The following is a 22902-nucleotide window of genomic DNA, read 5'->3' on the forward strand; positions in this document are numbered from 1 at the left end:
ATAGGCCACCGGTGCCTGCGTGATGTGGTGGTGCTAGCATTCCTGCGCATGAGCAAATGGGGCCACTAATGCCCGTGCAGGGGTTCTACCATTAGTGGGGTGGGGCTTGCCAGCTATTCCCGGGGCCCGGTGGCCAACAGGTCTCAGCCCGGTACCAGGCCGTGGACCATGGGTTGGGAACCCCTGTTTTAGGCAGTTCTTTTCTTTGCACCATTTCTTATCATGGCTCACAAAAGTATCCCTCTCCTCCCCATGGTATATGATGGGTGCCTCAACTGTCTTATGAAAGCCACGCTCAGAAGAACAAAGTATTTTCCCATTACAGCATTCCATCCCATTCCATTTGGCTTCAGAGAGCAATCCACATTGGAAAAAATTATCTCCCTTACGGGATTCTCCCTCCCTCCAACTGACCAGAGTATTTTCAGGAAAGGTTTTACTGAAGAGTACGACAAATAATTTCTGTGCAAGAAATTCCATATGGCGAACGCTGCTTGACCCATCGATCAATAACACGATGTCTCGGGGAATATTTGGACACTCTGGAAAGAAGGGAGCAAAGGGAAGAGACTCATTTCAAAATCAAAGCTATCCTCTACTGTTCTCAACTTATCACAGCCAATATCCAGCTGAGCGCCTCCTGAGTATTTTGGTACAGGGCTTTTCAACCTTTTCACCCACTGTACCAGTTTTAGTATATGCCAACATCCGAGTACCACCAGTCGCCTAACAAGGTGTCAAAAACCTGATGGCCAAAAGAAAAAAAAAAGAAAAAAGTGATGAAGTACAGGTAGTCCTCGACTTACAACAGTTCGCTTAGTGACTGTTCAAAGTTACAATGGCACTGAAAAAAGTGCCCCCCAAGCTACAGCCGAGCAAGACACCTGCCTGCCCCGCCTGGCGGTGCTCTTCCTTTTGTCCGAGGTTTTCATTGTTGTGAGCATTTCTGTTGAGGATTGGAGGTGGGGTGGGAGGTGTTTGGCTTTTATTCCCCCCGTCTGCTGGGTGGTTGCAGCAGGTTTTGGTCACTTCACATGACCCTGGGACACTGTGACTGTCATAAATATGAATCAGTTGCCAAGCATTTGAATGTAAATCACAAGACCCTGGAGATGCTGCAATATTCCAGCTGATTGGCGCTTCTGGCCTCAGAAGCGCCAGGATCAGCGCCAAGCTCCAGCTGGAGCCTGGCGCTGATCCTGGTGCTTCCGCTGAGCCCTGGCAGCCCTGCAGCTCCAGCCATCTCTCGCTCAGGCTTGTGCGGTGCTGCCACCGGTTCAGCTCATTCCCCTCCCCTGCTACCACTTTTCTAGGATGGTCGAGTACCACCTGCCAGGTGACAACGTACCACAGGTGGTACCCGTACCACTTGGTTGAAAAGCCCTGTTTTAGTAGTTTCCTAACAAGCAGAAATTCAACTGGTGATTTTTTTTCATCTCAGTATTCTACTCTATTGTGGTGGGTGGGAGTCACAGGTCCATCAATTTTAAAGGTACTGTCATTTTGCCAGGGTGTGTGTGTGGGGGGGGGGAATGCTGGTCATTTTTATATTTTAAAAAAATCTCTTTCCAGAATAATCAAAATATATCTGAATGAGCAATAAAGAACTGCATTTCAGCACACAGAGAATGCCCTTTTCGTGACTTTATAATCATTATTTTGCTTTCCAAGTGGGGTTGATAGAACCTGGTTTTACCCATTTTCACTCACACTGAACCCCCTTTATTTCTAATCAATATAGAGGTAGAAATTATGGGTGGCAATTCACTATATATATGTAGCTTATACCCAAGCTTGTCTTCAGAAAAATCTAATTTGTTAACAAAAACTAAAGTTTCTAAAACACTGGATTTAAAACAACGTACTCTACAAACGTTAATATAAAAAAAGAAATCTTACTTATTTTCAGTGAATCTAAGAGCTCCCCCATTTAAAGATAAATTATAACGTTTATAAAGCACAAATTTTCAATTTTTACACTTTTTGCTTACCCTGATTTTCTGGCTTTCTCGGTGGAACTGTTGTGGTATCCTCATAAAGAGCATCAGAAAGATCAAAAATGTCTGTTGACACTACACAAAAGGAAAATAGTAAATCATTATCAAAAACATCAATGCAGTTTTGAACAGAAGATACTAATTTTCCAAGGCAGGAGAGTGCTATATGCATATCAATTGTGTAAATGCATATATCTAAGAGGAGAAAAAGAAATTTAAAAGATCTGATAATTTGTATCTCTATTTCTCTATCACTGTGCCTATTAACTATATAAATATTTATAGATACTTAGGCAGGGTTGGCAGCTAGATAAATAAATGGTTGTCTTGATTTTTTTTAAAAAAAATATAACTCCCATTAATCTTACCATAAGACAAAACCATGAAGTTTAGGCACCACTAGACCAGTAACTGCATTTATCCTCATTCAACTGCATAAAACCATTAAATCCCGATCACAGCTTTAAATCATTGTAGCACCATTTATATGCCAAGAAAGTATTTGTTAAATATTCTTAAATACACACATTATTGTAGTCTAATAAAGATGGGGTACTCCAATTTCCATCAGACACAACCAGCAGGGCCCATTTATCGCAGCAGAGTTTTTTCTTCGACATTATCTTGAGACATCACAGATTTTTGAATTTTCTTTACAATATCAAGAACAGGAGCCACAATGTAGGAAATGTCAGGTAGTCAATGCGGTCTTTTTTTAGGTGTACAAGGGTCTGTTGATATTTGCACGAGAAGCACAGCTATTCCTGCTCAGAGATTTAATTGGTAAAGAAGGATGTTTTGAAGAATATTAATTCCAGTAACCCATTCCAACAACAATATGAATTTGTGTCCTAAAAAGGAAGAAACTGGAGGCAGATGCCCATTTATAGAGGTATCTGCAGGCTCTATATCAAAAAGTCACAATGAAGCTACAATCACACAGTAAAAGCCCTCTTCCTTTTTTTACATGTTTTGCAGTCACATTATACACATAAAAGGAATGGCCAGAATCCATTCCTGACTTTTGTCACCTTCTTTCTGTGAGGCAAGCAAATACTTGGGACCATGTTAGCAAAATAGAAATATAAAAGGAATGTGTACTAATTGGGCTAATCCTGAAGTGCTTGGTTCCGCTCCAGATGCCCTAAAGAATTTTTCTCAAAAAGAGGAACATCTTAGTCCTTGGAAAGAACAAGTTTGTGTGGGTTAATGACCATAGTAAAATAATTTAAACACAAGGGAACGCTGTCATGTCTGAATTCACGAACAAAGGCTGAGAAAATTGGCAGTTGAATCTCATTCCAGTATTAGGAATTCAACAGTGTTTGCCTTGACACAAAAACATGAGTCAATTAGAATAGAGCTCGAAGGGACCTCGGAGGCCTTCTAGTCCAGCCCCCTGCTCAAACAGGAGACTCATGTGTATCAAAAGTGTGTCCATCTGTGGTCACTTGCGTTTTTTTGCATCTCAGGTAAAGCAGCACTAATGCAGCCTGATCTTCTTTTAAGTTTTCTCTGAAGCAAGTTGGGCTTATGCCTTCCTGTGCAAACTTCTCACATTAACCATTTGAGTTGGACTGGGAGATTGTCAGCCATGTAGAGTAAACCAGACAGGAATCATAACCAGAAGTGCTAATTCTATTTTATTGTTGAAAGAATCTCTCCCCTCCAATCTCCTTTGCAGCCCAAGAAACCGGGGTCAATTTTGAGCTTCTTGCCTCACCATCTATCCAGCTGTGGGCTATGTTGTCTCTCATCTGACCAATCCCTTGTTAATGTCCGTTTGTCCAGAATCCCAAAGTCTTAACCACATACCATTTAGAGAGACGAGTTGATCATCACCAAGGAGTATTCCTGGTTTAATGGAGACTTAAATATCTGTCTTATTTAATCCTGGACATTCTTAATTAGTACACTATAGTGGTTTTCATGTTGGCTTGATTAGGATTATTTTCTTAGGGATGGGTGGACTGTGACCCCAGACTGCTGTTACGTTCCACACACGGGGTCCCTAGAGCTCTGATCTTGACTGTGTTCATGAATGGAGAAGGATGAACGCAGACAACACAACGTCCTGGCATTTCATTTTCATGAAAAGTATAACATTAACTCTAAAAGAGCCACGTTGCCCAGAGTCACGTCAACCTCAAAACCAACCCCTAACTTTAGGTATGATGTGGTGACTACTACCTTTAGGCTACCCTAAAAAAATTAGTGATGCCAACTGATCACTGAAAGTTTGCCAATCTTTGTCTTCAAGGAGAAGCTCAGAGAGCTATCCACTTGTGTCCATCAACAACCTCTGCCTGACACAATGATCTCTCTTTACCTGACCACAGGACCAGCTGCAGTTGATGTATTTGTACCCACCTGCTACTCCAAGGAAAAGGAAGGTGGCAATAAAAACTCCAAGTGCTCCCATGGCTGGCCTCTAAATTGTTGTCTGCAAGTTTTTAGTTCTGAGGGCAAAGGCTGTTTGGAGAGTAAGCTGGAAACTGAAAGAGCACTGACCAGAACAGGTCATCTGAACAAAAAACAGTAGCAGTCACTCTCCCAATATGCAAACATTTGCCCCATTAGGTCATTGAACTCTTGAGCAGTAGCCATGCTGAGTTTCTATACAGGTAGTCCTCAACTTATAACCATTCATTTAGTGACTGTTTGAAGTTACCTCTTTACTCTCCTATCATTGGGTAGGATAATATAGGAGATATACTCCTATATCTCCTACCATTGGAGATATAGGAGTATAGCCAGCCGTACCAACAAGCTGAAAAACAGCTTTTATCCGTGGGCTGTTAGGCTTTTGAATGGGATATAATCTCTGTGAACTTATGCAGAATTGACTTGGGAGGCCGGTGTGCGGTGTAGTTGGTTCCCATGGTGTGGTAGGATGGAGGGTTTGTTGTCACTGTGTGTTGGGGGGAGGGAGCACGGGGGGGAGGCTCAGCTAATCTCAATGTACACATGTTGTACTTTGACAATAAAGGTTTATTTAATTTAATTTGTTTAATTTTTATTTAATTTACGATGGCACTGACCATTTTTCACACTTACGACCGTTGCAGCATCCCCGTGGTCACGTGATCAAAATTAAGGATGCTTGGCAACTGGCTCATATTTATGACCAGTTGCAGCGTCCCGGGGTCATGTGAACCCCTTTTGCGACCTTCTGACAAGCAAAGTCAGTGGGGAAGCCAGGTTCTCTTAACAGCTATTGTTACTAACTTAACAACCGCAGTGATTCAGTTAACAACTGCGGCATGAAAGGTTGTAAAAAAATGGGGCAAACCTCACTTAACGTCTCATTTAGCAACAGAAATTTGGGGCTGAACTGTGGCTCATAAGTCAAGGACTACCTCTACAGAAATGCAGAAATATGAAATGCCTTATGAAGACATCAGTGCCACCTTTAATGATGGATGGGTATCATTATATATTCTTGGATAGATCCTTACTGAATAGCCCCATGATTAGTTTGCCAGACTTAATTCCAAGATTTGCTTTGACCTTTGGCACCTTTGATCTCCCAGAAGTTTTGCTAACCAGCAATTATAATACCAACTACTGCTCTGTCTAATACTTATCCTCTTATCTTCTAAGTGCCCTGCTGGCCACTATGCACAAAGATATGTTGTCACTTGTACGGTAAGGTTGGCAGGGCTTTGCCACTCGGATTAGTGTTTCAGAAATAGCACGAAGGCAATTATTTTAAATCCAGCACTCCTGCCTTGCTATAATTTTAATGTGAACCAAAAGAGCAAATTAATCCAGCATTTTAAAATCGCTCAGTCGATTCAATCTGAAAAAAGTATGGTTAATGTGTGCTTTGAAGTTCTCCTTTTTAAAGAAAAGCATCAACGTAGCTTTGTATTCTGTATTTACAAACATTTGAGTTCTGTGCCTGGGGGACTAATTCCAACTGCTCAGCTTGTTTGTTGTACGAGGTTGAAATGAACATGATTTCATTTTGGAATATCTGTGCAGAAAACTCACGGCCTTCCCACTTAGATGGGGAGCTGAACAGGGAGAACGGATGTTGGCCTTTTGCTCTGAAGCCTTTTGCTCTGAAGCCAATCAATAGCTATTTCAGGAACTGATTTCAAGAAAAGGGGAAAAAAAAGTGAGGTTTATCATGACCTCAACAGATTTGGATTTAAAATGAATCTAGAAACTGGATTCAGGCAGATATAAGTTGTATATTTCCACCACCATATCTCTTTAAAAATATGTTCTTACCTAATGGAAATCAAGATAACCCTAGGATCAGTGTTATGGGAATATTTAGCTATGACAATGTCAACTGCTTGCATTTATTCATTCTACTGACCTATTCAGTTAGTGAAAGCCAATTTAGTTGTGGCTCCCTTGCATTTAGCACAGGGCTTTTCAACCAGTGGTACAGGTACCACCTGTGGTACATTGGCACCTGGCAAGTGGTACACGACCATCCTAGAAAAGTGGTAGTGGGGGAGTGTCATGAGCTGAACTGGTGGCAGCACCGCACAAGCCTGAGCGAGAGATGGCTGGAGCTGCAGGGCTGTAAGGGCTCAGCGGAAGTGCCAGGATCAGTGCCAGGCTCCAGCTGGAGTTGGTGCTGATCCTGGCACTTCTGCTGAGCCCAGAAGAATGTTGCAGCATCTCCAGGGTCTGGTGATTTAAATTCAGATGCTTGGCAACTGATTCATATTTATGATGGTCACAGTCTCCCAGGGTCATGTGAAGTGACCAAAACCTGCTGCAACCACCCAGTAGACGGGAGGGGGGAATAAAAGCCAAACACTCCCCCCACCCCCACTGCCAATCCTCAACAGAAATGCTCACAACAATGAAAACCTCAGGTGTCTTGCTTGGCTGTGGCTTGGGGGCACTTTTTTCAGTCCCATTGTAACTTCGAACAGTCACTAAGCAAACTGTTGTAAGTCGAAGACTACCTGTACTTCATCACTTTTTTCCTTTTTCTTTTTTTGGTCATCAAGTTTTTGAGTGGTGGTACTCGGATGCTGCCATATCCTAAAAGTGGTACAATGGGTGAAAAGGTTGAAAAGCCCTGATTTAATGTTCTCGGGTATTTGTATATATTCCCCCATGATCCAGCAATAGTACAGTACATCTGAATGGCACCTAATTCAGAAACCAATTGGATTCATTTATGACAAAGATTCTCAAATGAAGTAGTGAGAGGTTTTCAAACAGAGACTGGATGGTCATTGGTTAGAGATACTCTACTAAGTGTTTCTCAATCTTGGCAGCTTACTAAACAGTCTAGTGCAGGGGTGTCAAACTCAATTTCATTGAGGGCCGCATCAGCATTGCGGTTGCCCTCAGGGGGCCGGGTGGGTATGGCCAGGGTGGGCGTGGCCTACTGGGTGGGCGTGGCTAGAGTGCGTATGGCCTGCTGGGTGGGCGTGGCCAGCTCTACATCGTTCGCATCAAGGGTGCCTATGGGGGCCCGGGCAGGAGTGGGACAGATCTGAGGGTCTCTGGCAGAAGGAGGGTCTCTGGGCCAGGGCCAAGGCAGTGGGGGCCGTTCCCTCACTGTTTCCAGGATGGCTTCGCGGGCCACATGAAACCACTTTGTGGGCCGGATCCGGCCCCCGGGCCTTGTGTTTGACATGTCTGGTCTAGTGTTTCTCAACCTTGGCAGCTAGGGAAGAATTCTGGGAGTTCAACCCTACACATCTTAAAGTTGTCATGTAGTACACCTTGCACTGAACAGGAGGGTGGATTAGATTACCTTGAACGTTTCTTCAAAGTACAGGTAGTCCTTGATTTCCAACCACAATCGAGGCCAAAATTTCAGTTGTGAAGTGAATTTTGCCCCATTTTATGACCTTTCTTGCCACAGTTGTTAAGAGAATCTCTATAGCTGATGTTAGTAAAATGGTTGTTAAGTAAATCTGGCTTCCCCATTGACTTTGCTTGTCAGAAAATCACAAAAGGTGTGACCCCGGGACACAGCCGCAGTCAGAAATGTGAGTCAGTTGCCAAGCGTCCAAATGTTGATCACGTGATCCTGGGGATGCTGCGATGGTCGTAAGTGTGAAAAATGATCATAAGTCACTTTTTTGTGCTGTTGTAACTTCGGTCACTAAATGAACTGTTATAAGTAGAAGACTTATCTGTAATGATTCATTAGCAGCTGAGAACAGTTGCCTGGTACTCTGACAAGAGAAGAACTTTCAAACCAGCCAGTCAACCATGTTTGGCGTTTTCTGATCTAAGTTCAGTCTTCTCTCTGAACTTTTATCTGAAAAGTATCTCTGCCTAAACTTCCCCGGAAATTAGCCGAATTCCACCAGGCACTTTGGCGCATCTTCATACATGCATCCTCTGAATTTAGCTCAGTCACGCAACTCCTAATGGTGGAAGACCTCAGCCTGAAAGAAGCAGTTACCAGTCGCCACATGCCTTGACCTTTCTCTGCAGCTTGAACACACAAGACGTAATGTCTTGGCTGAGATTTGTAATCCTGGGGAATAATCCTCCCCCCTCAGCTCGCCTGTCCACAGTGAGATCGTTTCTTAAAGATGATGAGCAAGTGTGTGATGGATGGGGAAAGCACCATAACTGAGATAGAACAATCCCCTCACCTCCACATGCTTTGTGGTGGGGCACCTGTTAAATCTGTCAGCAGAGGGGGGAAAAACAAGATAATTACAAGGTTCTCTGGAAGCTAGAGCTATATAATTGGAGCCCTCACTCTTCTCCTGTGTTTACGAGGGGCAGCCCACTCAAGACCATGAGGCTCCCAGCTTGGATTCTTCTCCTCCTGGAGATGCTGTTTCCCTCAACTGCCCAAGGAAGAATACTTCGCTTCGTTACGCTGGTAAACAGACTGGTACAATGGCAGAACTAGGAATTTCAGGATCTCTGGCTTAACAAGATGATTTCGACTAGCCTTCTCCCGTTAAGCGGTCAAATCCATTATTTTCTCCCAGTCAGGATAGCCAAAGAGAAAGCCAGCTGGAGACAGAGGAGCAGAATCCAGCAGCTATGGGGAACTTCTCGTTAGAAGAAAAGGCTGGTCTATTGCTGGGGTTTTTGAAAAATAGACTGGACAACCATTTGACGGTGATGTTATAAGGCTTCTGCCTTGAGCAGGGGGGGCTAGACTAGAAGACCTCTGAAGCCCCTTCCAGCCCTATGATTCTATGTTCTGTGTTCTCTTTAGCCCAGCCTGTAGCCAGGAATTGGGAATCACTGTTTGTTTGGTTCTTGGGATGGCTTAATTGGATCTCAGGTGGAAAAGGTGGCGATCAAGCTGGGGACTACATAGAGTTAGATCTGGTAAAGGGGCACCATGTGGATTAGGTCCAGTGCCTGTCCAACATTAGAAGTTCAACAAAAATGCTTTGGGTGATTACTTTGTCATGTCTCCACTTACAAGCTGCATGAAAAAAAAGGAAAGCAAAAAAAATCAAGGTTGTGACTATGACAGAGAGAACTGAAATGTACTTCAAAAGGATGGGTCTTATAGCAAGAGAAATTATAATATGTCATTAGGCACACGATCCCTGATGAAGTGTAGAAAAATGTTTCTCTCTCTCTCTCTCTCTCTCTCTCTCTCTCTCTCTCTCTCTCTCTCTCTCTCTCTCTCTCTCTCTCTCTCTCTCTCTCTCTCTCTCTCTCTCTCTCTCTCTCTCTCTCTCTCTCTCTCTGTGTGTGTGTGTGTGTGTGTGTGTGTGTGTGTATTCTAATGCTACTGGAAAGCCTACTTCTTCAAAAGTCTGCTGCTTATTTTCTTTCCATGTCAGTTTAGGATAGATTAGAAGCAACTTTGGTTTGGAATTATATCTTGACTCATTAGCTGCATTATAGCCATCTTCCTCAGAAAGAAGAAAAGATGAAAAAGAAAGCCCGGGAGAGGTGGGGAGGAAAAACCTCTCTCTCTCTCTCTCTCTCTCTCTCTCTCTCTCTCTCTCTGTGTGTGTGTGTGTGTGTGTGTGTGTGTGTGTGTGTGTGTGTCTGTGTCTGTGTCTGTGTCTGTGTTGCTCATCTCCGTTTCAAAGCTGAAGAGCCAGGACGACTCCGTGGTCATGTGGCCAGCATGACTAGACGCCAAAGGCGCATGGAACGCTGTTACCTTCCCACCGTAGTGGTCCCTATTTTTCTACTTGCATTTTTACGTGCTTTCGAACTGCTAGGTTGGCAGAAGCTGGGACAAGTAACAGGCGCGCACTCTGCTACGCGGCACTTGGGATTTGACCCACCAAACTGCCGACCTTCTGATCCACAAGCTCAGTGTCCTAACCCACTGAGCCACCGCGTCCCTAAGATAAATTATAGTAGGGCCTATTTTGTATTTGTGAGGGTTCTTACCTCATGGCTCAAAGTACTTTATTATCTTACTTCTGAACATTATGGATGAGCCCAGATATCACAGCCCCCCCCTTCTAATTTATACTCATTTGGGTGTTGATTACTGCTAGGGTGGTGTTTTGGTCTTTTTGTTCCCTTTTTAGAGTTTATCGCCGTGGCTTGCCTGTCAATATTGGGAGTGGTCTTGGTTCTTTGGTTGGGCTGTTTATTGTTGGCTTCTTTGGCAGTTCCTTGCTTGGGGCATTGTTTACTACTTGACTGTTGGCCTGATGTTAATCTTGCAGTTAATCTATGCTCATCTGGTTGTTGCTTGGGAAGTATTTTGGTCTTTTTGTTCCCTTTTGGGCTTGTTGATTGTCCCTTTTGCACAGTATGTAGATGTTGTTTATGTTTATGTGTCAATTGATGGCCGATTTGTCAGAGTGCCCAGGCTCCCAGGAATTCCCTAGCATTTTTGGACTTGGCTTGGTCTAGGATGGTTTCCCAGTTGAAACTGTGTATTAAATCTGCCTATATGCTGTGAAGGGATGTGGTGGCTCAGTGGGTTAGGACGCTGAGCTTGTCGTTCAGAAGGTCGGCAGTTTGGCGGGTCGAATCCTGAGTGCCGCGTAACAGAGTGAGCGCCTGTTACTCGTCCCAGCTTCTGCCAACCTAGCAGTTCGAAAGCACGTAAAAATGCAAGTAGAAAAATAGGGACCACTACGGTGGGAAGGTAACAGCGTTCCGTGCGCCTTTGGCATCTAGTCATGCCGGCCACATGACCACGGAGATGTCCTCGGACAAGCGCTGGCTCTTCGGCTTTGAAACAGAGATGAGCACCGGCCCCTAGAGTTGGAAACGACTAGCACGCATGTGCGGGGAAACCTTTACCTTTACCTATATGCTGTGAAACTAAAGAGTTTTCATCATGGCTTCCGACTGCTAGTTGGTGTTCATGGATGTGCTCTGCTAGCCTTCTGTCTGTTTGCCCTACGTAGTGGCTGTGGCAGTCCTTCCACAGTATGTTGTAGATGACTCCTGTTTTGTCTTGTGCGGCTGCTGGGTCTTTGGTTTACTTAGGATGGTTTCATTGATTAAATTGAAGTATTAAAATAAAGATACAAGATAATACAAGAAGTGCAGTTTAATTTACTGAGACTGATCATTTCAAAAGCTACAAGCTGTTCTGTGAAAAATTATACTACCTGTGGAATATTGTAAGTGTTCAGAATGTGGGCTATGTGGAAAGAGCTGTGAGAGGCGAGGCCACCAATGACATCCTAGTTCAGGGGTCTTCAAACTTGGCCCTTTAATGACTTGTGGACTTCAACTCCCAGAATTCCTCAGCCAGCATGCCTGGCTGAGGAATTCTGAGAGTTGAAGTCCACAAGTCATAAAAGGGCCAAGTTTGAAGACCCCTGCCCTAGAGTCTTCTCTTCCCCCTTCTGCTACATTTGAAGTTTAAGGTACTTCCTTGGATCCAAAAGAGAAGTTTTACAATGTTCTGAGTTGCAAAGTCTTGCAAGAAAACCATTGTCTAACTTCTCGGGTATCAATGTGATCTTGGGTAATAGGTTAATATTCTCAATACGTAGAAAAGCAATGCTGATAGTTTTGGGGAATCAGTCTGAAATCTGAATGCAGAAGTCCACATTATTACATTAGAAAAAGAAGCAAACCAGTTGTAAACAAGCCAGGTAATCAATCTCAAAAATTATAGAGAGAGGCGATTAATTCAAAAAAGAGTCTGTCCTTCGCACATTAGCTGATGGCAAATCAAATCTACTGATATTATAGCAACTGAGTTGAGCCACGCATCTCAATCACTTGTAAACTTGCAAGAAATTTGTTGATTTTTTTTCACTTTAGAATTCTGCTTCTAAGAGGTTATGGGAAATGTTTTTACTTGTCCCTACTTAAGTTGCTGAATTTGACTTCCCACACAGACAAAAGCCCCCAGTATTTGCTCTATGGAAAAAGGCAGGTATGCTATGATGCCGTGTGGTTGCAATAGTCTGTTAGTGGTTTCTGAGAAGTTTTTGATGTATGGCAGTGTTATCCTTTTTACAACGTGTTTGCTCTGCTGTATTGGGTTGAGTGGTCAGGCACTTTTTGATGAAGTTGCAGACTATTTGCAGAGACACAGAGACATAAACAACATCTGCCACTGTGCAATAGGGACAATCAACAAGCCAAAAAAGGGAACAAAAAACCAAAACACCATCCTGGCAGCAATCAACACCTAAATAAGCATAGATTAACCGCAAGATTAACAACAGACCAACAATCCACAAGTAAACAATACCCCAATCAAGGAACTACCAAGCAAGCTAACAGTAAACAGCCCAATCAAAGAACCACCGAGATCACTCCCACAAACACTGACAGGGCAAGCCACTAGAATATAAATTGAGAGCAAACCCCACTCCCTACTAGCACTGATGATGTTACCTAGTATGGGCAATGAAATGTCTGCAAGAAAGCAACCAAGCTCAGAGAGCACGAAGGACCTCTCACATCAACCCTGAACTACTAATATTCTCCATTATCTAAGTAGGTTTCCACAAGTTGCTGTGTTAGGCTAAAAAGTTGGATAATTTGTTTGTTCAGCATATTATGGGATTTTAGCCTTGGCACATTGTGTAAACAAGATCATTCATGCTAAACTACAACTGAGTTTAATGATTTGGGCATCCTATGTTGGATAAACAGAGCAATGGTGCTTTACTGATCCTGGTTTAAGGTAGTCATGTGCGGCCCTCTTTAGAGTCAAAGAAAAACTACTTGGATGTCTATCATTGCCAATCTTGCAACTCTTCCTTTCCCAGGTTTATCGCCATGGTGACCGATCTCCCCTCAGCACCTACCCAATGGATCCCCACAAAGCAACAGCTTGGCCTCATGGTTTCCAGCAGCTGAGTGAGGTACATTCAGGGTTGAATTTTAATTATTGTTATTTGCAGCCTGTGCTGACATGCAGAAGAGGGGGCAAATGACAATCCTTGCTTGGTGCCAGCTGAGTCCTACCTTACCTTACTTTTCAGCCCCAAAGCAAGTAGGATTTTAATATTTGCTCTTTCCCTGTCATAGGCGGGCATTTTGCAACAGAAGGCTCTGGGACAATTCCTCCGGGAGAGGTACACTGGATTTCTGAGCCGTTCCTACAAACCACAAGAAGTAAGCTTTCTTTAATAATACATTGGTCAACATAATTCAGCTCCTTTGAATTCCAGGGGCAGCAAACAAACTGAATGCAATCATAAACAGGGGAGACAAATAATAATTAAAAATAATACAGCAGCAAGCCCTAACCACAATCTTGCTCAGACTTTTTAGTTTTTATGTGTGTGGGGGGCGGGGGGGGGGCTGTCTTTGGCCAGATCCTGTGAAAACCAAAACAACTTAATCTAAGACCAACATTTCTCGAAAGGTTATTCTGAAAATAGTCAGGAAACCTCCCAAATGTTTCTCTCTTATTTGCTCAAGTTGCCTCAGGCTCCATGGTATTTGCAGGAAATTCTCTATTAAATATGTAGATTAAGGTCAAATTAATGGAAGGGAGTAAGCAGTGTATCTAGGTTGGTACATATGAGTTGTAAGGGATTGTATTTACCTCTGCTTTTCAAATAAAACCCATCAGTCTCTTTCCTTGCTTAGTTATATTTATACATGCAGAACGAAGATTGGCTTATTAATAGTTCTTAGTTTTGTGCTCATAAATGCTGTACGATTAAGTAATACAAGTAAGGGGAGATTTAGAATGCACACAGTGTGCACATAAAGTGTGGTGTACAGGTAGTCCTCAACGACTGTAATTGAGCCTGGCAATTACGGTCATAAATTGTGACAGTTGTAAAGCAGGTCATCTGTACAACCAAGCCAATTTTATGACTTCTTTTTTCCCCCCAGTAGTTGTTAAGTAAACATGGTGGTTGTTAAGTTAATGCGGAGGTTGTTAAGCAAGAATATCGTAAATCACAGTCACATGTCCCCAGGACACTGCAAACTGGCATAAATTTCAGCCGGTTACCAGGCACCCAAAATACAGTCAACATGACTCAATAGGATAGGATAGGATAGGATAGGATAGGATAGGATAGGATAGGATAGGATAGGATAGGATAGAATAGAATAGAAGAATAGAATAGAATAGAATAGAATAGAATAGAATAGAATAGAATAGAATAGAATAGAATAGAATAGAATAGAATAGAATCTTTGTCACCTTAAATGTACACTAAACAGCATACATTAAAATGAAATTTTGTTGCATTCAGCTCTCAAAAAAATACCATTATGCATATACCCACATACACAACACACATATCTGACACAGAGGGGCAGGACTGTCCATCGGTCCTTTGGAACAGGGTTGTAAATAAATTTTGGTGTGTCTGTTGTAACTTTGAACAGTCTCTTAGTGACCGGTGATAAGTCAAGGACTGTCTGTAGTGGGTTAAGGAGTCAGTGGGGGAAACTCAGCTTGTAGTCCCCCCCCCATTTCGGCATGGAAGATAACGGGGTGATTTTGGACCAGGTACTCTCTGTCAGCCCAACCAACTTCACAGGGTTATTGAAGGAAGAAATAGGAGAAATAGTGATGTATGCTGCCTTGAGCTCCCATATCAAAGAATTTAACTAATAATAAATGTGAATACTGCTAATGTCTTATAGCAACTGCCATTATTAATAATCCATTCATGGTTTTGCCACAAATACCAGCAATAGTATCTTCGAGCTCTCTGGCCCAGGCTGAGGATTAATCTTTTTAACTGGGGTTTTACTTATACAGGGATAAATTTAATTCTTTTTTAAACTTGTTTTTAACCTTTGTATTTTGGTTTTTAATTACCCTGTAAACCGCCCTGAGTCCTTCGGGAAAGGGTGGTATATAAATGTAATAAAATAAATAAATAAAAAATAGTCATTTCTTCAATTAAGGTAGTCCTTGACTAAAGGTAGTCCTTGACTAACAACTATTCGTTTAACAACTGTTCAACGTTACAACAGTGCTGGAGCAATGGACTTACAACCAGCTCTCACACTTAACAACTGTCACAGTGTTCCTTGGGTTACACAATCAAAATTTGGGTGCTTGTCATCCAGCATATATGACATGCATTCACCACTGTGACCTTCCCGGGGGGCTTCCAACAAACAAAATCAATGGGGGAAGGCAGATTTGTATGATTTACTTAACAATTGTGGTTATTCACTTAACAACCACAGCAAAAAAGGTCATAAAATCAGACAAAACTTACTTAATGACCTCATCACTTAGCCATGGAATTTCCAGTCTCAGTTGTGGTTATAAGTTGAAGACAAGCTTGGTTCTTCTTGTTGTTGTTAGTTGTGAAGTCGTGTCCGACCCATCGCGACCCTATGGACAACGTTCCTCCAGGCCTTCCTGTCCTCTACCATCTTCTGGAGTCCATTTAAGCTCACGCCTACTGCTTCAGTGACTCCATCCAGCCACCTCATTCTGTGTCGTCCCCTTTTTCTCTTGCCCTCAATCTTTCCCAGCATTAGGCTCTTCTCCAGTGAGTCCTTCCTTCTCATTAGGTGGCCAAAGTCTTTGAGTTTCAACTTCAGGATCTGGCCTTCTAAACAGCAGTCAGGGTTGATCTCCTCTAGAACTGACCGGTTTGAACGCCTTGCAGTCCAAGGGACTCGGAGGAATCTTCTCCAGCACCATAGTTCAAAGGCCTCAATTCTTTGGCGCTCAGCTTGGTCCTACCATCCTAGTTTGTGTTCCCCAAGAAAAGCTACACTAATGTGTAGAATTTCAATGTTTTGATCACCTTGTTGTCAATAGAAGTGGCTCACTGCATGGTTATCCAATGTTTCAGATCTATGTCCGCAGCACAGATTACGACCGCACCATCATGAGTGCCCAAGCCAACCTGATGGGACTTTATCCAAATTCACATCCGGAGATTCCTTGGAAACCTGTTCCCATCCACACTGTGCCTACTAAGTATGACAAAGTAAGTGAACACAACCTATATGTTTTCCCACCCTGTTTATATGGCTGCTCATGATACATTGCAAGGTACAGTTCAGTGAAATGACATTTGGAAGAGTAGAAAAGGAGTTTAAAACAACAAAAAATATAAACATGTAACTGTGAATTCGTGGTATGGTTGTTTAAAAAATATTTATCATACAGATTACAAGATATGTATCGAAATCTTTGGCAAATGGGTAACAGGCGAGAGCACCATTTGCTGATTGAAAGGTTCCCTAGACATAAAATACAGGTAATCCTCAACTTATGAGCACAACTGAACCCCAAATTTCCATTGCTAAGCAAGGCAGTGAGTCATGCCCCATTTTATGGCCTTTTTTGCTATGGTTATAAAGCGAATCACTGCAGTTATTAAGTGAATCATGCAGTCGTTAAGTGAATTTGGCTTCGCTTATCAGAAGCTCCCTAGGAAGGTTGCAAATGACAATCCCAGAACCCCAGAACACTGCAGCCACTGTAAATATATGCTAGTTGCCAAACACCCAAAGTTTGATCATATGAGTGTGGGGATCCGTGGTGGGATTCAAATACCTGAACAACCGGTTCTCTTATTGGATACAGGCCTGGGCCTTCGAGGCCTAGAACGGGCTTCCGGAAGTGGCATCCATGCACTTCCAGCGGGCCATTCTAGGCCTGGGAGGCATCCTCCAGGCCTAGACTAGACTGATGGAAGCAGTGTGCATTCAGCCGGTTCTCTGAACTCAGCAAAATTTAGCTACCGGTTCTACCGAACTGGTGTGAACCAGATGAATCCCACCACCGGTGGAGATGCTGCGACTGTCATAAGTGTGAGAACCGGTCATAAGTCATTTTTTTCAGTGCCGCTGTAATTTTGTATAATCGTTAAATGGATTTAAATTAAGGGCCACCTATAAACACTTTCAATGCACTTCTGGCAGTTGAGGCGAATCTGATCAGTTCCATATATGGAAAGAATATATTATTTTAGAATATACCCTGATAGTGACTTTAGGACAGTCAATCTCTCTTACCCTAACTTTCTTCACAAGAATTTTCTTATGGAGAAAAACAGGAGGATGGGAATAGAGAGCACTATATGCAGTGCTTTTTTTGTAAAAGAAAAAGGTGCCAGAACTCACACATGTCATACAACTCGCCTTACCTACCCTACAAGGTTCCATCCAAAAAAGGTGCCGGAACTCCGTTCTGAGCGTTCTATGAGAAAAAAGCCCTGACTATATGTATTATATGTTGCTTGGATCTGAACGACGGGACATCAATCGAAGAACGAATAAATAAAATGGATAAGGATAAACTGGAATTATGTACATTTATTTTTTCTTGGCCCTAAAATATCCAGGAGTCATTATTTTTCTACAAGACTCAAAAACAGGGCTACGTAGAAAGTTAGTTTTATTTGGAAGCAAACACTAGTTTATCATAAAAGAGAGTTATAGCACTGCAAGAGAGGATTTTTTTAAAAAAGATTTTTTTTTGAAAGAAATGCTGATCGTAGAGAGGTTTGATTCTCATACATTTTTTCTGTGGCATCTAACTCTCCGCCATTATTCCAACATATATTTTAATTAGAATTTAGGGAAAATCTGTTTCAATATTAATATATCATACCACCTAGTTATTTGGATTCAGGAATATCTGCAGACTCAAAAAAGCCAAGTTGACAATTGTCATCGAGCCCCTGCATGTGCAACAATAAATAAAAAGATGTGGGGTTTTGATTGCCTGGTTGTGTACCACCTGCTTTTTTTTTGATACACATACACACTCACATAGACATACCAATGCATGTATTGCTCAGGAGTAAAAAGAATGAAAAGTAAAATAAAACCATCTTTTGAACTAGTTAGCTTTCACTTATTTGTACATGCACTATTTCACATTTTAGCCTTAGAGAGTGATTGCTGGCTAATAAATAGTTTTAGACCCAGTTACTAATGATGTGTTCCTTTGGCCCTATCACTTTAGGGTTTGAAAAAACAGAATGCACACTGAGTAGAGGACTAACGATCAAAAAGAACAAATAAATAAATCTATGCAGTTTGCATCACATGAAAAAAAATCTTCAGAGATGTATCTTCCTTGTAGAATGCTTAACTATGGTAATCCTAGTTTTAATGTTATAATTTTATTTTTATTGTATATGCCTCCCTTGGAGTCTTGTGTATTATAAAGGTAAATTATAAATGTATGGGAGCAAAGTTTTCATCTATGGATTTTTGAAAGAGTCTTCTTGTAGAAAACTAGGAGAAATTACATCCCTAAATCCATCTTTAACAATGTTATAAGTCAGGGGCCTTCAAACTTGGCCCTTTTATGACTTGTGGACTACCTGTATTTAGTCAAAGTTCCCGATTTCTAACACTGAAGTACAACCCAATAGTTTCAGCCTGGAACAAATCTAATTCTCTATGTTCCCTACTTCTGTTCCTAGCTTTTAAAACCACCAACCAGAAGCTGCCAACGATATCAACAATTGATGGAAGAGACTATTAATTTGCCAAGCTATCAAGCTAAATTGAGAGAATGGAAGGTATGGTGGAAGAGGGCTTAAGATAAGGAGAATAATTTAAAACCAAATTCTAGAAGTAGAATTCCCCACCATCCAAAATTGGAAAAGCAGTTGCTGAATGGTAAAACCAATTTTTATCTTCTACGAGTTGTAGAATATGTAAATTGGCAGACTGTCCATTCTATCACCAACATGTTTTGCTCATGATTACATCTAGAAAGTGATATTTTTTCATACAATTGTCCTAACTATTTCTGGGGAATCATTACAATTATTAAGATTTTCTTCTTCGATTACCCACATAGTTGCAGTCTCTGAATTTCCTATAGAGTCTGAGTATCTGATGGTGGAGGTTCGTTCTCTAAGCTTTTAGGTTGGTTTCCGAAAGTTTCGTTACAAGGCTAAGTAATATCTTCAGCGAAGTTTAGGGGATGTCAGTCCTCTATTTATAAGTCTGTGTACTATTTTATGAATAAATCCTGAAAACAAAAGTCTGGAAAAGGTCTTCAGAATACATTCACACATTCTCAGGAATCAAGCAATCAATCAATTAACCATTTGCCTGTCCAACGTGGCCTAAATAAATTACTGAATACCTATACAATTTTGCTTCAAGGTGCCACCATCCAACAGATTTCCCCTAGCCGTCCACTTCAATTTTAAGTCTAGACACTTTGGCTGTAATTATGCTTTTTTAAAGTCATGGTAGACAAAGCAAATAGGTTGTCTTTTGTCTAGTTGAAGTCTTGCAACGCATTACGCCTGGATTAACAAAATATAATTAATATTTCACATAATATGTTATGTCCAAACAAACTATTTTATGCTTAGTGTAATATACAATTTGGATTCCCTAAACCAGGGGTTTCAAACTGCCAGCCCATGGGCCGTTTTCATCATACTGAAGCCGCTCCCACCCCATTGCCAGCAATGCAAAAAGAGTCGCAATATGCTGCAACACATCAGGTGACGTGGCGAGTTTGACACCCGTGCCGTAAATAAATTGGGAAACAAATTATCCAAGTTCATTTTACCTAAATTTTGCATGTTGTATGAACTATGCTTTTAGATATTTGATTTTTTAAAAGGACAAGATAATTTCAGATGTTGTTGAACTACAGTATTTAATAGCCTGGCCAACAGGAAGGAATCCTGGGATTTGTAGTTCAGCAACACATGGAGGACCACAAGTTCTTTAATACTGATTGAAACGTTTTTATTTCACCTTATGTTTGGATGGTTCCACAGTGGCCTGCAAAAATAAGAACAAAGAAAAATTCAAAGCATTTGTAATAACAAAACAAATGCAAAACATATTAACAATGGCCAGAATATAAAACTATAGCAGTACAGTGAAATTTCAGTTTATGGACTCCAGTATAGTAGACCAAATGCAACAGATCAAATTACAATTTGGACTTCTTGGAATAACAGACAAGTCTGTGGCATCTTGAGTACTCCAGACAAGACAGTTAAATATAATTGTACCTTAACTGTATGTCATTTGGAGTTATTTGTGTCATTTGACTGTGAATGACAAAAATTATATCACTCATTAGTTTTGAAACAAAGTCATCCATTTTGTAATGACATTTTTATGCAGGTGTCATTTCCACTAATTTTAACACCTATTAACACAAAAGAAGTTAGTTCTTTGTAAATGAATCTCTGGGTTCCTAACAACAAAACAGCACGAAATAGAAATAATCAAAATCTAGGAAAAGCAATAGCACAAAAAACCCACATGCTAATTCGCATCATTTGCATAGCGATGTTATTATATGGGCTGATATATTGTGCTATTTAACAGGCATTTAGGAATTAAAAAATACACCTTCCTCAACTCTTTTCATTAAATTTAGATGTCATTTTGTTTGAAATAGTTGACAATGTGAACCATTTAAAAGAAAACATCCTCTCGTTATATCAGGACCAATTCGATGAAGAGGATTAGTGATTGATTTGCAAGGGAAGAGTTTTAATTCGGTATTAAAAGGAGACAACCTAATGTTAACCTTCCTAAAGGGAGAAAAGTTTCTTTTGAGCCATCACAGCCTCAGAAGTAATCAGTACTAATTTACACATGGCTTATCCCAGATGGGATACAGGACAGGGCTTGAGTAGGATTACTTCAGTGCAGAGAGAAATGGCTCAGTATACTGTTTTCTTGTTGAAAAAAGAAATTTCAAATTTCAAATCCTTCGTAGAATAACTGTAATATCTCAAATAAGGATAAATAGCAAATAGTTTGATCAGGCTGTCGGAAAGTCTACAAAACCACCAAGTGAATCCATCCAGTCTAGGACCCAGGTGATTCAGTGGTTTTGAAACTAACCTCTGTTACTGCTACAGTGAGAGGAACCACTTTGCTAGACAGATCTAAGTTTGGGAAAGCAATCATAACTCTTTTCTAAAATGCTTGGACCTGAAATAGTTCAGGTCTGCTTAGGTTCACTCTGAAGATCTGCAATGAATGCAAGTAAGAATGCAGGGTTAATTGAGATGAAAATAATTGAGCACAGTGAACCTTAGTCAATTATTTCTGTTTTCCTCTCTTGCAGGGCTTTATGGAAAAAATGGCTAATTATACAGGGCTTAAATCTGAGCAGCTGACCCTGAGAGGCCTCTGGAAGGTGCATGACACACTCTTCTGTCAGGTAAGAGCAGGGATAGGCAACCTTGGCTCTTTTAGGACTCGTGGACTTCAACTCCCAGAATTCCTAAGCCAGCATGGCTCAGTATGGAAACCTCTCCATTTCTCCTCAGCATGGCTGGCTCGGGAATTCTGGGAGTTGAAGTCCACGAGTCATAAAAGAGCCAAGGTTGCCTACCCTTGGGTAAGAGTCTGCATTACAGATACTTCTCAACTTACCAGCATTTGTTCAGCGACCATTCAAAGTTATGATGGCACTGGAAAAAGTTACAACCATTCTTCATGCTTACAACCATTGTAACATCCTCATCATCATGTAATCAAACTTAATAATGATGAATTGGCATACTTTTACAAAGTTTGCAATGTCCCCAGGGTCACGTGATCACCATTTATTTGCAACCTTCTCAAAAGGGCTCCTGACAAGCAAAGTCAATGGAGGCAGCCAGATTCACTTAACAGCCATGTGATTCACTCAACAATTGCATTGATTCACTTAACAAAATGGCAAACAAGGTTCTAAAATTGGGTGTAGCTCACTTAACAAGTCCCTTAGGACAGGGGTCCCCAAATTTGGCAATTTTATGGACTTCAACTCCCAGAATTCCTCAGCCAACATGGCTGAGTATTTCACATAGCATGGCTAGCTGAGGAATTCTGGAAGTTGAAGTCCACGTGTCTTAAAGTTGCCAAGTTTGGAAGCCCCTGCCTTAAAAACTATGGTCCCAATTACAACAAGATCACCATTTCATTAGAAAACTTTTTTTTCCGTTTTCTACACAGAAAACCCATAACATGACTTTGCCTAGCTGGGCTACACCACAAGTTTTGGCAACTCTCTCAGAGATAGAAGTATTTAATATTGAAGCCCATGTGGGAATGCACGCTACCCAGGAGAAGGCTCGATTCATTGGAGGTACAATTAAATTTGAATTATTTGCTCTGTTTGGAATCAAGACCTAGTCAGGGGTAGGCAACCTTGGGTCTTTTATGACTCGTGGCCTTGCTTGTGATGGGAGTCTCCTGATACTCCCATGTAACACCTCTTCTCCGCGAGCTGCATTGGCTTCCAGTTGCCCTCCGGGTGAGATTCAAGGTGCTGGTGATGACCTATAAAGCCCTAAATGGCATGGGCCCGGATTATCTAAGGGAGCACCTGCTGCCAGCATCAATTTCCCATCGTCCTGTGCGCTCCCACAGGGAGGGCCTCCTCAGGGTCAAGGATTGCCAACAGGTGATCCCCAGGGGGAGGGCGTTCTCTGTGGGCGCGCCTGCCCTATGGAATCAACTGCCAACGGAACTCTGGACTGCCCCCGACCTTCGTTCATTTCGCCGGGACCTAAAAACCTGGCTCTTTGGGCTATCTGGTCTGGACTGAGGGGTTTTAATGTTTTTAAATTGTGATTTAATTTTTTGTGGCTAGACTTAATTT

At 41.7% G+C, this 22902-nt stretch overlaps 1 protein-coding gene and 1 long non-coding RNA gene across 2 annotated transcripts; one reads left to right on the forward strand and one right to left on the reverse strand.

Annotated features, from left to right (window-relative positions):
* Positions 1-367: 367 nt before the first annotated feature.
* LOC308679397 lies at positions 368-2642 on the reverse strand. Its single transcript, XR_014028765.1, has 3 exons — positions 2525-2642; positions 1992-2072; positions 368-542 (listed from the first exon to the last, which is right to left on the reverse strand). It is a non-coding gene; the product is annotated as an uncharacterized lncRNA (long non-coding RNA).
* Positions 2643-8739: 6097 nt separating this feature from the next.
* Positions 8740-22386, forward strand: LOC308679396 (testicular acid phosphatase homolog; the record flags this gene model as incomplete). The annotated part of the gene is made up of 7 exons (XM_081347010.1): positions 8740-8826; positions 13127-13222; positions 13389-13475; positions 16148-16285; positions 18740-18838; positions 21379-21474; positions 22254-22386. Coding segments are annotated over 7 exons (736 nt in total), but the record flags the coding sequence as incomplete, so codon positions are not given.
* Positions 22387-22902: the final 516 nt, after the last annotated feature.

The sequence above is a fragment of the Vipera berus genome, assembly GCF_964194415.1.
Source record: "Vipera berus genome assembly, contig: HAP1_SCAFFOLD_413, whole genome shotgun sequence".
NCBI classification, from domain to species: domain Eukaryota; kingdom Metazoa; phylum Chordata; class Lepidosauria; order Squamata; family Viperidae; genus Vipera; species Vipera berus.